Here is a 17497-nt window from a genome sequence, read left to right as displayed (position 1 = left end):
CACAGGAGAATGGACAGGCACAGGTACCTCCCCAGAAACCCCTTTGACATCCCAGCCAAAGCTCTGAACTTCTTGTCTCTGTCCATTAATATTAAAGCAAATCTTACTGTCCTGCCCCGCTCCCAGCTCGGTGCTAAACCAAACACGTGATGTGCTCAAAGCACTGTTTTGTTGAGGACTGAAAATCTTACCTGGTAGGAAGTCATCAGATAGAGATAGGTGGGATCAGAAGGGTCAAACTGCATGATGGGGTGGACAGGTTCTCCATAAGCCACTGAAATGGATCTCCTGCTAATAACCTTCATGGTAGTGTCCAGGTTAATCTGTAGTGAGAAGAAGCCACTAAGACACTCACTGAGACCATTTTTCAAACACTGGGGAGAAGATTATTTCTCCTTGGTATAAACAAGAATCAAAGTGGTATCCAGCAGTGCCCCACATTGTCAAGCACTGTAAATATCTGCACACTTTGCAGGCTGCATGCACAGAGCTTTCCTGGAAAGCCAGCTCTGTGCCACTGGGTAGGCACACCCTGGCCCAGAAAGCCCCAGCCCTGCTCAGTGACGCAGGAACTTCATCACCCATAGACCCTCTGTTGGAGAGGCTGCCTGGAAAGCTCCTGGACTGAGGTTCTACCCCTGCGTGGCTGCATCCAGCACCCACAGCAGCATTCCTCAGCTGTGTCCAGTAGCCACAGCAGCGTTCCTTGAGTTACCCTAATGCAAGTGACACCAGCCTTCAGCCCTCATCACATACATATGCACATTTCTGTAGAGAGAACAGTGAGTTTTGAAAGCCTAATGAAAAACAGCGAAAATCAGCAACAGGGTTGTACAGCATGGCATCCCCTGCTCCCTGCATATTTGAAAAATAAGTGTTGTCACACCCAGCCAAGAGAAGCTTCTATCCCTGCTGACTCCAGAAGACCACGGCAGCTGCCACAAGAGTACTGAGTCCTACCTCGCTTCATGAATCGCCAGCTGAAGTGCTAGCAGTGATGGAGAAGGCTGCACAGCATCAGCCTGCCTTTCAGATTTCTGAACGTCTTGGCATTTGACTTGAAAACTCAGTAAATTAAATGTGGCATTGCTGAGAGGAAATAACAATAGGGCTACACAATTTCTCGTGACAGCCACTTTTCAGCTTAAAACAGAAGGGGAGTGAGGAAAATTCCTGCCTCCCTACTAGTAAGGGAAGGCAATAATCATAAGGATCAAGTATGCCTCTCCTCTCTAAAGTCTGGATTAATTAATTAACATAGGTTAATTAATTCGTACACTAGAGCAGCACTGACATGCCCCAGTAAGACAGCACAGGCTCAAAGCAGGGGTTTCTCTCTGCTAAGAACCATATGCAAGCACTGCAAGCTATGCAGAAAAAGCACGGAACTCCCATTGTGCCCATTTTAAAAGCTGGCTAGCCAGAGGCTAAATGATTTTCCTGGGATCAGCCAAGATGCCCATGAACCAAGCCCTGACACCCTCCACTGCAACCATCCTCTCACCCTTCCTGCTGAGATGTGCTCCACACGTGGTTGTTTCCAGATGCCTGCCCCTGTGTCCCTCTGCCTCCTGGGCACATTCACCTTACACCCTCTCTATGCAGGCACTTTCCCTGGTTCCTGGGGGCTGCAGACCCTGCAGGAGAGCCCCCGCAGCAGCACGGAGGGGCAGCGACCACCAGTCCTCCTGGTGCAGCAGGCTGGGGCGGGCTGGAGGACATGAGCTACCCTGGTGCTGATGGGAGCAGAGTGCATGAAGTCCTGGGTAACCCCACCACAGGAGTGTGTCTGTCTGTGGCCTTCCGGACCTGAACATGTGGGGAGTCACCAGGACAGACCCTCTTCCCCACCATTGCCCTCTAGGGCACTGCACCCTGGCACAGCTTGCCCTGGCCACGCTGCCCAAGTGCTGCTGTCCCTCTCATGACTCCTAAACGTGCACTGGCCCTCACCAAACGCCTGTCTGCAGCACAGAATCAGATTAATTTCCCATACATGCCCCTGGCAGCCCTAATTGCTGCTGGCAGGAGTTGGTGAACACTATTTCTGCCCCTCTGCTGTCTTTTCTCAGGCAGCAAATCTGAATGATAACTCACACAAAGTATCTTGTGTCCCGTGCCAAAGAGCAAGGAGCCCTGAAGGTAAAAGGGCTTCTGGTTATGCAGCTGTGTTGTAGAATTAGATTACAGCTATCTGAGCAAATTATCCCAGCAAAGGGTAGCCAGGAGCCTCTCCCTAATGGAGGCTCCACAGATAAGGCTGTTCTCTCCAAGATGATAATGGAGCAGAGCTGTTAATGCCGTGTGAACAGGCTGCACTGCGTGTGGCATGTGCCCTCCAGCCCACTGCGCCCAGCTTGGTGCCAGCTCCCTCCCACCCGCCCAAATTACCTGCCCCTTTGGGCAAAAATCAAAGCAGGGAGTTCCTTTGTGATTGTTCCCACACTTCTGCCAGGAGCATTTGGATGCAAGGAGAGAGACTGGATCAGTTTTCTTCCCTCCAAGCACCTCCAACTGTCCAGGTTGCAGCAGTACCCAAAGATTTCTTCACTGCCTGACGGAAGCAGGTGCTCAGACCAAGTCAACAACAGACGTTGTCCTCTGGGCAGACCGAAGGTGCTGGAAGGGGAGGCCCCGACACCCGCCCTGTCCCCAGCCCTGCTGCCCCATGCTGGTGCTGCCAGGCCCTACTTGCCTTCAGGAGTCCTCCACTGGCGGTGCCCAGGAACACAACAGTGTAGTTGTTGACGCTGGCCACTGCCACTGCGGTCAGGCCACTGTAGGTGAAGATGGGGGTGGCTGTGACGGGGTTCACGATGGCCAGCGGGTGCTGGAGGTGCGCTGCTCCACAGTCCAGCTGCTCCGGCTGCAGCTGTGGAGAGACACAACTATCACTGGGCTGCACAAACGTCAGTGGGTTCCCCCACCACTCCCCTCGGGCACAGCAGGATCAGACTGCTGAGAGCTCCACTCTGCCCTGCTAAAGCCCCTCACTGCTGAGTCAGAGAAAAGTAAAAAGCAAGTGGCCCTGGCAGATGAGCTGCCTGCAAGGGTTGGCATGTGGAGAACGAGATCAGTGTCGGTACTCCCATGTCGATTCACTGTCAGGTGCCAAGGGGCAAAGGCAGAGGACAGTGGTTAAGGACTTGCCAGTGAGCCGTGTCTCTGAGCAGGCATTTGGCTTGTTTGGCCCAAAGCAAGACAACAGACTTGACTCTTCTATGCCAAATTAATTAGTGAAATTGCTGCATGGTAGTAGCATTTGCAAGCAGGACTGAATGCCTTATATTCCTCCTACCCTGCCGAGACACACCCAAGATTTATGACCCCTCTCACCCCAAATTCTCCGAAATTCTCATGTAATTTCTGCTCAGACAACTTGCATGGATTCAACAACAGCTGAACATCACAATAGTCTCACTGTCAACAATTCACCTGCAGCAGGTGCAGTTGGAGCTGTTCAAATGACAGGCATGTTTCAAGGGCCATTACCACATCACCTATGGTGTCATCCCAGGTTTAGCCCAAGGAAGGCCGTGCCCGTGCTGTAACCCTCCCTGTGGCAGGCAGAGGTGGCAGGGCTGGCATTCTGGCAGCAGCAGGTATCCATAGGCCACCTGTGCCCAACCCAGGCCCCAGCCATGGGAAGGACCGGTACAAAACTCCAGCAAGAGACACCCAGCGGGGTGCAACCCACACCCCAAGGGTGAAGTACGTTTATGCCTTTCTGAACCCAATCATGACATGGATAGCCTGGCCACAGAAACTGTCAGGAGTGTGAATTTAAGCAGAACAAAGTCAGGGATTTGAGGTTGTATCTGTCAGGGAACTGGATCACATGCCTCTACCAGGCAGAAGGTGACCACCAGCCTGTCCAGAACAGTCCCTCCCCCCTGGGCTGCACCACGGCCTTGATGCTAATTCCCTTGTTATCATAACTCTTTCATCGATGGAACCAGGCTAAAGCTTCAGCTCTCTCCCCTTTCCAGATGGTTCAGAAGATTAAGCAAATCTTTAGGTTTTGCAGCAAGAGCCTGAGACCAGTCAGGACCTCCCCTCCTCTGCCTGCACCCCGCTTTGGGGTGCACCTCCTGCCTCATGGCCATCTGCCCCCCAGCCAGCACCATGTATCTTGGGTTGGTGCAACACATTCCAGGGCAGAAGTGGGAAAGAAACATGCTAAATCCCAAAATGTACACAAAGCAACGGTGCTGCGCCTGCAGGAGTGAGGGACGGTGTCCCCACCCTGGAGGAAGGGAAGAAGCCTCCAGCAGAACCCCAGAGGACTGGTGACCTCTCTGCCATGGCCATAGCCACCCCAGGGGTCAGCTGGCATGGGGACCACAGGCCATGGCACTGCCCACTTCTCCTCTTTGCATGGGAGAGGACAGCAGCAAACCCCACTGGGAGCGGTGGGTGCCAGGCAGCCCTTGGGGTGTTGTAGCAGCCAGTCAGCAAACAGCACAGGCTACCTGAGCACCCGGAGCCATAACACCCCACAGCATCCTCTGCACAACAGCACGTACCTCTGACTGCAGGGATCGTGCTGCTGCAGCCACATCCAGGGCTCACGTCCCTGCTGCTGCACCGGCACAGCCATGCTGCAGCCAGTGACGGGCTGGGTCCTCTTCAAAAAACCACCCTGACCTTGGTCCCCTGCACCCCAGCAGACACCAGACCCTGTGGCCACCACTGGCTGCATCAGACACGGAGTAACAAAGACTGAAGTGAAAAACTTCCTCTGTTCAGACAACTGCCAAGCAGGAGGCAGCACGTTCACAGCTGCGCTCCATTCATAGGGGACCAAGACAAAAGGAACAAGTTTATGGATGCAATGCTAAATGCATTTTGCAGTTTTATCACACCTCATTCTATTAAAAAATAAAATCACAGCCCAAATTCTTAAGTGTGTATATTTGCCCCGTCACTGGGTGACACTTTTTTTATACCATAGAGAGAACACAGCAAGCCATTCATGTTTCTGATTTAATGGTTCCTTCCCTTCACAACCAGATCTTTAGAAACGCGCTTGGGTTTATTTATTTGTCTTGGGGATCATTAACTCTAGCCCCTCTTCATTGGTCTTTATCAATACTCACCACCTGAAGCTCACAAAGCTCCTTCCTACTGGGAAACTGAGGCACAGAGGCACCTCCGGCCAGCTGGGACCCCAAGGGACACTCAGCACCTCCTCTCCACAGAGAAGACAGGAGCCAGGAGCAGCATTGCTGCCTGCCAGTCCGCTGGACACAGCCCTTTCTTCTCGCAGGTGGCCAAACTCACGGGAAGTCCCTTATCTGCAGCGCCTGCCTGCCTACAAATCACACATTTCAGAGCTCATATCAGCACAAAGTGTTTTCCACAGTAAACAGGATGTAACTATTCTAACCCAGGCCAAGCTTTATTTTGGCTGCACACATCCTTCCTCTGAAACACCTTTCTTCAAATGACATCAGTTCTTCCAAGGGATGGATGGGCAGGAGGAGACATATGGTATTTCCCTCTGCCGTGTCCCAGGGAGGGATGACACGCTGTGCTGCTGCTGCCTGTACCCCACAGCACCAAGGGGACAGCTTAACTCCCACATGTTACAGGAAACAGGATACGGCCAAGTCACATCCTTCTGCAGGCACCAGGCAGTCACCACAGCTGGGGAATTGCACTGGATGTTTGGGATAGAAGGCTTTCTCCATGCAGGATGGGTTAAATTCTGCTCCATCTTAAATCAAGCTGCCCTTCCCTGACGTGGGGAAAGCACAAATATTAAGTTTTCTTCCAAAACCAATCTCTTCCTATAATCTGCATTTTAAAACATCTTGTAGGCATTTACTTACTGCCTCTATTTTTCTGTGACATGCTCTGGGTCCTCAGTACCTCACAGAAATATGGACTGAGTCTAGATCTGAAACCTTCTGCAGCCAAAATGTTTGACTCTGCCACTCTGATGCTGATGATGAGCCTCCTCAGGCACAAGTCAGGGACAGCCACAGCCAACCCTGGCTGAGCAGCACCGCTGTTACCCTGCACACTATGAGGAGGGGCACGCCCTGTTGTGCCCCTACATGCTGTGACAAGGAAGGGGTACACACTGCTGTGCCCCCACACACTGTGAGGAGGGAGGAGTACACACTGCTGTCACCCTGCACACTGAGATAGGTGATATTGCTGCAAAATTTCACAAGTGATGCAAATTAATTCAAATCAAGGGGCCACAGCTAAGAGGATGGTTAGTCAGATTAACCCATGAGTGCAATTGCAGAGACAAAGTGGGACAGAGATAAAAGATCTCCAGCCACATCAGAGCTCAAGAGTTTAGTTGTCTTCATGGTGCAAGTTCATTTCTTTATCCCAGGCCTAAAAGAAGCAGAAAAGGCGATTTCCCAGAATTTCCATTACAGCTCCCCAGCCCCGGGCATGCAGGATGTCCCTTCGGGAAGGAAGTCTGCTGGAAACAGAAGGAGGAAGAGGAGTGGTGAGGCAGCACTCAGGAAAACCATGAAATGCGCTGATTTCTGCATCCTGTGTTTGTGACCTTAAAAATAGTTCTCAAGCAAAGCTGGAGCTAATTTGTGACTCAGAAGCTGCAGTGCAAGGCAAGCCCTGAGCCCTGTCCTCCACGAGGCCGTGCTGGCTGTGCCACAGCGGCTCCGGAGCTCTGCAGCGAGGGGAAGGGGAGCCCGGCCCCTTCAGATGTCATATCAGAGGGGATTAAAGTGTTGGCTTCCAGCATGCCTGGAGTCCTGGGAAAATGACACAGTCGGCATCCGATAATCCGCTCCAAACTTGTTGATTTGTGGGACTTACCCATCATCTTCATAGGCTCAAAATTTGGCAGCTGCTCCCACACAACTGACATTTTCAGGCCATTAAAGGCTGTGATAAAAGGGCTCTACTTTTATCTCTTGCCTTCCTTAACATAAACCATTAGGCTTTTATTAACATTTAGGTATGACTCAGGGAAATCTCTGACTGCAGAGAGAATATTCAGAATAATTCAGATACTGTCTGAAGAGAACAGCAGGACATGGACTTGCCCTGAACAGTAGGGAGAGGCTAAAAAGCAATGGGGAAATACTGCACAGGAGAACAGACAAAGCCAGAGATGCCAAGCCAGCCCAGCTGCATTACGCAAACAGAGAGTACAAGCCCTGCTCTGTGTCAGACAGAGCCCAGACCAGCTGTGCTCCCCCAGCAAAGCCCATATTCCCCCGGAACCTTCCCGTCCCCCAGCAGTTTGTACACACAATCACGCGTTTATCTGCTGGAGTGTTGCAGTCAGACCTGTCAAAAACAAGCTTCTTGGGATGCCTGGAGCAGAATTTCGTCCTCAGAAGAGGACTCCACTGTTGAGGCAGTTGATGTGTAAGCAGTCTCCAATTGCAGTGCTGCTGCAAGGGCAGGCATCAGCACAGAGCTCCTCAGACTTCCCATCATATTTTTTAGGCAACAGGAGGCAAATCAATGTGCACTTGTAGCCAGTAGAGGCACTCAGGCTGAGAACCTCCAACAAAGTGAATCTGGACAAATTTTTCTCCAGAATTACCAACACTAAGCAATCAGGACCCCCACAGCAAGTTCCTCAAGTAAGGAAGCAGCAGTTGTGCTGTGTTTTGCTCATTTGCACAGTGCCAGCACTGGCCCAGGGTATTCTGCAAGCCGCCAGTGTGACACCAGTAATGGGCTGTCCCAACACCCCTCCATGTTCTCCCAGCAGTCACCCAGATCACGTCCTTGCAGGGAACCATTGCTCTTATAGAACTCATTCTTCCCTCTCTCTTCTCTTGACTCCAATCTTTTCTTTCCTGACAGCTCCTAAATTTCACTCTCTGCAGCCTCGCATGGGACCAAAGGCTGGAGGAAGGCAGGGTACAGCAAGCACAGGAAGGTGGAACACAGCTGAGTTGGGCCAAACCACTGCAACTCGGCGGCAGCAGCCACACTCACCTCTGCTGTGGCCACAGACCTCAAACCACCAGAGGTGAGAGGCTTTCAATGCCGTAAGAGGCTCTCAGCACCCCAGATTATCTCAGAGGGGGAAACCCAAGCTCTGGCTGCTGCTCCCGGAACAGCAGCCCCGAGCAGACAGCACGTACAGCTGCTGCCTGCCAGAACTCACCTCAGAGAGAGGCCACAGAGACTGGGACGGGATCGGGGCACCGATGGGCTGCAGGCACAGCCAGCCAGTCTGCTATGGTGAAGCCAAAGCCTGGCAACGGCTTGAACAACCACGGGGTCTCTGCAGCCATCCAACCACCTGCTGCCATGTCACCTCAGATGTGGGAGGGAAGGACCGGAGGATCTATGGCAGAAGCCTTCCTTGGGGTGCTGGGGAGTACGTATGGGTTCCAAGGAGCCCCCAGAGGCTCCAGCTTCAGCTCCAGCAGTGGCACTGAAGCTTGATGTCTGAAGCTGACAGTGTGATTCCCCTCTCAGTCTCTTCTGCCCCCTCCTCCAGCCACAACTGGCCCAGCTTGTGGCCACCATCACTCAAACCCATGATGCTGACCCCAAGTGGAAAAGAAAGCTGAGCACAAAGAGGACAGGAGACTGGTAGGACCTGCTCTGCACAACCCCCCTAAAAATACCTTCCCCCAACTCCAGTAGTCCCAGCACGGGTCCCCTTTCCTTACTCCACACAAGTCGGGGGTCTGGCACCCGCCAATGCCTCCCCCAGCAGGGCACTGAAGCAGCACGTGCAACACCACGGGGAACTGCCTAAAGTGGAGAAACATGAAAAACATAGCAGTCTTTTAACTAAAATTGCACATCCTTCATGCCGCCAGGAAGACTGGTCAAGCTTATTATGTTAGCCTTCATCCTGCATTAAATACAATACTTCAGATTATACAATCAAATCCCTCAGGAATAGGCAGGCAGAGGGATTAACAAACAACAGGCTCCAAAGGGGTTGTCACAGTCAGAACAGCACGCGTTTGAGCAGCAAGAGCTTGCATGTTCTTTAAATTCACCCTCGTTGGAAACTCTGCTCCTCTTCCCACTCCCCAGGGACAAGGGGCTGAGCTGATCAGCTGAGCACGCATCATCTCAAGGACACCCATTCCTGCTCAGGAGCCCAACAAACGCCTCCCCCTTAGAAACTGCTCAGAGTAAGACGCTTGGTTTATTCAGGCTGTACTTTCTTAGCTGCTCTTTCCCAGGAGAGCCCCCCCTCCACCACTCAAGCTGTGTTTCTCATTTACATTGAGCTTTGGCTTCAGCAACCAACCTCAGACTATTCAAACTCCTTCCCACAGGGAGGAGTCCCTGCTGAACTGTAAGTTTGGCTCCTCGATCTTTGGGCGTTATTATTTTATTATTGCTAGTACTAACACTTAGCACTTCACATGCTCAAAGTACTCTGAAGGCGTATCTGTGTGAGTCTGGGCTGAAAAAAGCATCCATTAAAGTAACAACTTACCTAACACAACTGGTCTTTTGCACGTGTCAGTTCAAATCTGTTTCATTTAGCAATGGTTTATAGTAAATGTTTTCCTGTATTTTCCTCATTAGTTTGCTGAATCAATTAAGCCCTGAGATAATGAGCAGAACTCTACTCTTCTGTTACGCATCCTCAGTAAAACCTGTCTCTGAGAAGCAGTGCTGTGCCGCAGTGCTGTCCCCCTGGGCACCGCCTGTGCATTGCTTGCTCCACAGCCTCAGCACCAGAGTCCAAAAAAACAAAACACCACCACTTGTTCTCCAGCACCAGTCCACTGGGTAAGCTTGACATGGAAAGGTTTTTGCTCATTACCTGAGCACTCCAAATGCAGAAGCGACCAAACCATACAGACCCTTCTTCCACTCTAACCCCTGCCCTCATTCTGGGGACAGAGGAAATTCAAGTAAAGAGGTTAATCAGATGGTTATGGAAGCGCAAAGGATGAAGGTGTGAGTCAGGTTCCACTGGTCTGTGGCCAGCCCTCGTACTCAGAGACCATCTCCTCTCGCAGGCGGCACCTGTACAAAGCAAAAGGCTTTCTTCAGTGCTCTGAAAGCACTGTGCCTACTGACATCTCTACGACTTCATCTCTGGAGGTCCTCCCTCCCCACCCATTCCCCTCCCAGTTAGGAAATTAAGATCATACTATTTGTATAATTTTAATTATTTCAAAAGTTGTTACAAATCAATGGTCCTACTGGATTCAGCAACGGAGCATTGCTCTGATTTGGTTAAAGTATGGAAAGCTTTCCTTTTCTGTATCGTTTTGTATTTTGTGCTCAGGATTTGTAGAAACTGCTGTTTTCAAAGCTTTTTGAAAATATCCCCTGAGCTTGCTGTGATACCACGCCTCAGCTGGAAATGACACTACAGTTAGGGGATCCCAGGGATGTAACATTGCAACCCCAGCTCCTCCCAAAGCTTGACATCTTTCTCCAGCAGCTTATGAAACAGTGGCCAAGTCACCATTCTACAGTCAGACAGTCCCAGCACCGAGGATGTTTGCACACTGCCCAGAGCAGTGTCCTGGTTGGGAATGCCAGGAGGGACACCCACCCATCCCAGGGACATGCAGAAATCAAACCAAACAAACAAGTGCAGCAAAGACATCACCTGTGTCAGGTGCTCTCCAGATGTGGATTTCTGTCCCTGGAGCAGATATTTACCCCCAATTTCCTTCCCATTTAATGACCTGCCATATCAGTTGCCAAAAGCCCAACCTGAGCCCATGCCTGTAGATTCAAACATGTGCTTGCAGTTTCACTGGAGCCTGGGACTTACACTTGGGGTTTGTACTCTGGACTCGACCATCTCACCAGAGCTCCCCAGTTCCCACGGCAGCACCCTCGGGAGCATGGCAGCAAACACAGGACTGCGACTCTGGCTGTGCTGCCTTCAGAGTAGGGGCACAGCAGAATGAGCTCCCTACCATGGAAAGGAGCTCGAAAAGGCAAGTTAACACCTATCCTGTTGTCCACCGGATAAAAAGCCCAAGCTGAAGAGCCTCTTGTCGCACCCTGCAAGACTGTGGTTGTCCATAGGTCCAATAAACTGGAGAGGAAGGCACAGGGACTGGTAACAGCAGATTGGGTCTGCTCAGACCATGGGCCATCACTGGCATCCCCGTTGCTGCAGGGTGCCACAGACCCCACCCCCCCCCCCCAGAGACATCCTAGTCCCAAACCCCATGAACCTGCGCAAGGAGCCAGCACACACCCCCCACGTTGGACAAGCCCCACTGACACTCAGCAGGTATTGAGGCAAGATCATCATGGTCTTTGCTGTCGCCCTGCTCACCAGCACACCACATCCGACAGGGGCTCGTCCCAGCCCTGTTCAACCCACACCTCCCCGGGCACGAGCCGTCCCACGCCCCCATGGCCTCGCTCTGCCGGAGCAGCAGCTGCCAGCAGAGCTGTTCTCCAGATGTTAGAAATTAGTACTGCTCCCTCTGCTCAAAAATGTCAATAAATTCTGCTGGCCCCTCAAAGTGGGAGATGCCACTCGAGTGCACGGTGCTGCAGCAACACCGCAGGCACAGCCCTGTGGCTCCTCCACCTGGGGCACGGCAATGCCTCTGGCAACATCCACCCGCCCCTGCCCATAGAGCCGCTTCTTCCTCGAATCAAGAATCCCAAGCTTCATCCATCCCGTCCCCAGCACAGAGGAGCAGTCACACGCTCCATCCATCCTGCCCCGGTGCAGCTGAGTGCTCTCACGCCTGCACACAGCCCCTGCAGCCGGGAGCCACCGGCTGCCACGGGCCACCCCGGCGCATGGCGCACGAGCCTGGCTGGGAGGCGCAGCTGCACTGCTGTAGGTAGCGTGCAGTGGCGCTCAGGTGGTTATAATTGATTGTTTCCAACCACCACCGGTTCCAGCTTGCCCAGTGTTTGCATTAAATTACCACAGCCAGGGGCTCAGACCTATTATGTTTCCAACAACTTGCTGGGAGAGGTCATCAGAGCAGAGTGTCACAACGGCACAGCTGAACAGATGCCTGTTGGGTTTACAAGGCGTAGCGAGGTGTTTTTACAACATCCTCAGGTGCCCCTACACATCTCATGGTGTCTTATTCACCTCTCCAGGTGCCCTCAGCCCCATCAATCTTCTCACTCAATCACTGTAAATCAGACTGAAAAATCAGAAAAGAGATGGCAAATCCCTTCATTTCCACCCACTGAGATCCTGTAGCTGAGCCTGCACCCATTGGACCTTCCAGGGAGTAAATTCACATTCTCATGTGGGAGTCAAACATCTGCTCTGGAAAACACCTGAGGTTACACAAACAGAAGTGGTTGAAAATCTCTGAATGAAGGGATACAGTCAAAGTCTTCATGTAATTGTATGAGAAGCTCTCCAGAGTGAACCAGTGTCCTCCCCCCATGATGCATCTTCCAACAACGGCCAGGAGCTGCTTTCTGTTCCCTAAAGTAGCACAACTTCTGGTTTCCGGGCACAGAAACTTTTGCCACTTCAACCGAATTTCCCTTTGCAACTTGAGACCTGTTTGAGCTTGAGATGCAAAGCAGTGACAAGCCCTGGGGCCCCGCGAAAAGCATTCCCACCACCCACCTTCAGCTTGGGAGCACCGACCCACTTCCCTGTGAGACTTCCCTGCTCAACACAAAGTGCCAGGGCCGTGCCAGCCCTGGCAGTGGGAGAGCCCCCAGGCACTAGCAGCCTGTGGAGCTGAGCCTGCCTTCCCAGGAAGGACAAGATTCACACGGCTCCAGCTCTCTGCTCCCTGCTACCTGTGTGCACCTTGACTGCAGCAGCAGGTCACATTTCCACATAAATTGTCAAGGAAAGCTACCCAACAGCTGACCACGACTCACTAGTATCAGGTGAGAGACAGAGCAGGTAAGCAGTGCTCAGAGCTGGATCCAAAGCCAGGCAAAGCTCAGGCTGTGGCTTAAAACTCTCATCTGGGGCATCCCGGGCCCCGCCAGTCCCTCTGTTGGCAGCCCGGCCCCTCACCCCCAGCCCCTGAGGGGAGGCTGGAGGGACACAGATCTTCCACTATCTGCAAAGCAACATCCCAAAGCAAAACTGATGGGAGTGACAAGGAGCATGGTGCAGCTCTGCAGTACTGGGACAGGGGCACCTTGGGGTGGTGCCAGCAACTCCAAATACAGCCTGTGCTGCAAAACACAGAAACTAGGCCTGCTACAAGAACTCCTGCCTCATTTTTAATGAAGAAATTAAGTGTAAATTCCCAGTTTCCTTTCTGTGGCTAATCCTCTGGATTTATTTGAGTAGATGTAAGGTTAGAGCACAGTTAGTTTCATGTTTGGAATTTCTAAATTAGTATAAACCGGCACTTCAAAGTAACTCAGCTCCTACAAAACCCAGTCCCACAGAGATGCCACAGTATATTTGGACAGTAAGTAGATGTTTTGTCATATTCCCACGTGTATATGAGGTTTTTTTCTTTGGGAACATTTTCTGACTGGTTTCAAACCACATTTCCATGCCCAGGCACACATATATACAGAGACTGTTTATACAGTCTACCCAAGGAGTTCGTCTTATTTAACAACCCGTTACAGTACAGCTCGCTGGTGGGTATCTCATCATTACACCCCCAAACGCTGTGTTCAGTGACCATGCAGGATCTGACACAAAGCCACAAGAGCCAGAAACTTGAGAATTAATGCTGAAACGCATCATTATCCCATGCCGCTGTGCCTTTGGATTTCAGCAGAGGAAATAAACTGGATTTTCAGCCTTTTTTGAGTTGGAGACCCCAAAACATTTCCCAGGAGAGATGCCGATCCCTGGCCAGCCAATCTAACCCTAATGAATTCAAGTCTGCTTTCCCAAGGTACCTCTCTGGGAGTTTTTAGGAGACCATGGGGCTCATGCAGAAACCACAGAAGACATTGAGTCCGGCACAGCCCCAAGCGTGGGATGGGGTTTCCAGTTCAGCTTTTCCTCAAGCTCACTTCCTCATCAAATAGTGCATTTTATTTTGTGTTCAGCTCAGACCCCCCCGTCAGCCACTGTTTGGACACAGAGAGGGAAGGTTTGTGGAGATGCCTGGAAATCCACAGTCATTGCCCTTCTGCTACAGCTATGGCCAGGAGAGTGGGGCTGGGGCTGCTGGCAGCATCCTCATCTCCCTGCCCAAAAAGGCAGCTGCTGGCTGGAGCGGCACAAAGGTGCTCAGCTACGTCCCCTGCCAAAACACCCATGGAGAGACAGAGCAGTGGTGAGAGGACACTGTCAGGGCTCCGCTCTGCTGGGACATGGCAGTGACGCAGCGTGGCCAAAAGAACAGCCAGGTAGACCTTTGGTTTTGGTGGCTCCAAGTGGGACAGTGCTGGGACACCCCACACAGCCACTGCTCCTGGGCCAGTGGGAAGCTGGGGATGGGCTCTTGCCTACTTTGCTTTCACAACAGCTCCAGCATCCCACAGCTGCACCGTACTCCAGCCACGCAGCCAGCATGACCTTCAAACCCACTGGGCCTTGATCCTGCTGGGGCAGAATAGCTCAAATATGAAGTAAACCCACACAGTGTCCTCGGAATTTGATAAGCTCTGTCAGCACATTGCTGCAAACACTGTTACAGGCAGTCTGCTCCAGAGAACTCATACTCCTCCCTTATGGGGGCTTGAGTCCAAATTCCACATGGGCTTTGAGTGGGCAACACGCCGCAGTGATTCCATGCAAGTATTCCATTTTAGCTGCATGTGTTACAAAGACCAGCATTTGACACAAAATTCATTATAAAAAGCTATTTCTGTTGAGGGGAAGCAATCCTAGAGCTCACCCACTCACTCTCGGTGCAAGAACCCAACCAACCTAAATCCTTCCCTCACACGTCCTCCTTCCCCTGAGCTGCACTGCGAAATCATCTCCCCCTATGTGACTTTTTAGCAATGCTCATTGAGAAGAACCACCGCCCCCCACTCCTGACCCAGGCCATCCTCCTCTGCACATTTTCTCTGTGTCTCACAAAGCTGTTAAGCTTAATAGCAAGTTAGCACTTCTATAAAAGCAAGGGGACTATTCCCAGGCTGAGCTGGTGGCTCCCCTTGCCCAACCTGGGGAACACAGGCTGATCAGCCAGCTGCCAGAGATGTGCTGTCCCCAGGTCCACCTGCCCCATCCACCCTCCACAGCCCTCTGTGTGGCCAGTACCACATGGTCACAGTGGGAACCAAACAAGTGGCTGGCACCACATCAGTGTGCACAGGGACAAAGCCCCTCGTTCGGTGCCAGCCTCCCTCAGACCTCTCAGCACGGTGCTGAAGGATAAGGAGTCAGGCCCCGCACGGGCTGGCACTGAGCAGCAGTGCCGTGGGGATGGACAGGGAAGGCTGGCATGTTAACTGCCCACTCCCAAAAACCCTCACTGGCAGGCAAGCGCTGGAGCTCCCTAGCTGAGTCACAGCAAGTGCTGCAGGAGAGAAGCATTCAATTAGACTGGAGAGCACACAAGGGGGCAATGATTTTCCTTTCACACCGCATTACGCCTAACAGCCCGTGCTCCGGATTTGTAACAACCAACTACTTCAGCTGAGCACGCGCTCGGAATGAATCAGGCCAACATTACGGGGTTTTTTCTTCCAAAAGGAGCCTAAAACCCAACTGCCTGGTCCTCAGGAAGAACTAATGAGCCACACTTGCTAACACCAGAGCACCTATCAGTGATGCACAGGCAAAAGGAAAACTGGAAACCCACTAACAGGAGAAGTGGAGCTCACAATGGGAAGGCAGATAGACCCTGATTTGCTCCACCGGACCAGCTGCTGCTTTAATACATTTTCCTGCTGCGTTTCTAGGCCTGGGACACAAAATGTGTTAGAGTCTTCGCTGTCTTGAAGGTGGAAATTGATGTTAGGTTTTTGCAGCACAAAGACACCAAATATTACAACTCTTCTCTTGACGCTGCCACTCTGGGACTTGAAAACGAAAACAGCTTGTTAACTTGTTGGCAATTCTAATGATTAAGTAAAAGGCTCTCCTTCTGACTGGTAGGACGGCTTCCCAGCAGGCTCAGTCAGCGGTTTTAGAGGAATATGCTTCAAATAAATGGGAAGTGTAGAAATATTAGGCATGAACGAATATTAATGTTATGCTTCATTTATACCCTGCTGTACTTGACATCAAAGGATCTCAAAGCAGCTTTACAAATGCAATATGACACTACATGAGTTGGGTTTCTGAATAATAGTAAGAAATACAGGAGTATGTACGACACTGAGGTACCTCAGGTTAAACAACTGGTCCAAGGCCAGCAGCAGTGTCAGTTGGGACCAGAATCCAATCTCCCCATCCACCATATATCATCACCAGTCAGACTGCTCTCTCCACAGGAATAAATTTTCTTGCAGCCTGATCTCTCCACAGTGGCAAACGCGGAGGGTTCCCACTGACTCCCAATGGGCTGGCAGTGCTCAGTGATTCTAGCTTACATCCCCGACCCTCATGTCCCGTCACACACCCCTTCAGGAACACAGTGTCCTTCCTAGACAGCCTTTGTGGCATCACTGACAACATCCTGGTCTCCTTCCCTGCCTACCCAGGGAGCGCTCAGAGAGGAGGGTGCTACCAGGAGCATGCCTTCCAGTGGAACAGTATGACAGGCCAAGACAAAGAAGGAGTAAAACCTCATCTGTGCCAATCTCTCTGGAGTCGCTGGGGAATGAACTGTCTAAATACCTTGTCGCACACAGCACTTGACACTTTCAACATCAACAGACTGATATTAGTCAAGATTATCTTCTTTACCGAAGAAAAGTTAGAAAAAACAGTATCTCCCCAGCAATCCTGGAGCCCCGGGGGAGCTCAAGGGTGAGTGGTACTTCTACCACTGACTTTCAGTTATGACCAAGCTCACTCCCCAGGCACCTCCAGCAGCCTCAGCCCCGATGCTGCTGCTTGACCTGCCTGGTAGAGACCGTTCAATCCTGCCAGGGGATTCAATCCTGAGGGGTTGATCTGCAGGGATGCTGAGCATCAGCCACAGAACAGCCACCCAACAAGAACTGAGGGTGCCTTCGCATCCTGTAAATAGGATTCTTGACTCCCAGTGACTCCTCTGAGAGCCATGACCATGCCAAGGTGTCAGAACTGAGAGTGTGGAATTAGCTCAAACTACCAGATTTCCTGGCTGTCAAGTAGCTTTGACTTTGCCATCAGGAAAAACTGTTAAACTTTGCTAGAGTAGGTCTATGAACCAGTGCATTAAGGATACATATTTTACCACAGCGTGGAGATGCCACACTAAACGCTCCAGTTACCATGGGAAACCTTTCTCTCTGCCACTGGCATTGCACAGGGAAGCCCAAGCCCAAATGCTCTACCTCGCCTTTGAAATCAAACAGATGTTTTCAAGATCTTTGATGGAGCTGAGTTGTGCACACTTCCCAGAGGAAGGAAAAAAATGCAGCATTAAAGCAGACCTTTTTTCTCTCTTTTTTCCCAAGCATCGCATGTTTTTAGTGAAAAGGAAAACAGACATCTCTGTCTGGCGCTAACATTTACGGCCACTCGGAACAAACTGTGACAGTGGCCAACTTCCGTCCCGAACGCAGGGAGCCAAGG

At 51.5% G+C, this 17497-nt stretch overlaps 1 protein-coding gene across 1 annotated transcript in view; it reads right to left on the bottom strand.

The window, feature by feature from the left end:
* PLXND1 (plexin D1) overlaps positions 1-17497 on the bottom strand; it is an 85355-nt gene that overhangs the window by 49168 nt on the left and 18690 nt on the right. The window contains exons 2-3 of the mRNA XM_029958306.1: positions 2696-2929; positions 192-323 (exon numbers count right to left, since the gene is read on the bottom strand). Coding sequence (XP_029814166.1) covers positions 192-323; positions 2696-2929 — 366 coding nt within the window. The remainder of the gene's footprint in view (positions 1-191; positions 324-2695; positions 2930-17497) is intronic.

This window comes from Manacus vitellinus, unplaced genomic scaffold (genome assembly GCF_001715985.3).
Source record: "Manacus vitellinus isolate BGI_N305 unplaced genomic scaffold, ASM171598v3 scaffold_14_pilon, whole genome shotgun sequence".
In the NCBI taxonomy this organism is placed as follows: Eukaryota; Metazoa; Chordata; class Aves; order Passeriformes; family Pipridae; genus Manacus; species Manacus vitellinus.
This window is presented reverse-complemented; position numbering and strand designations above follow the sequence as displayed.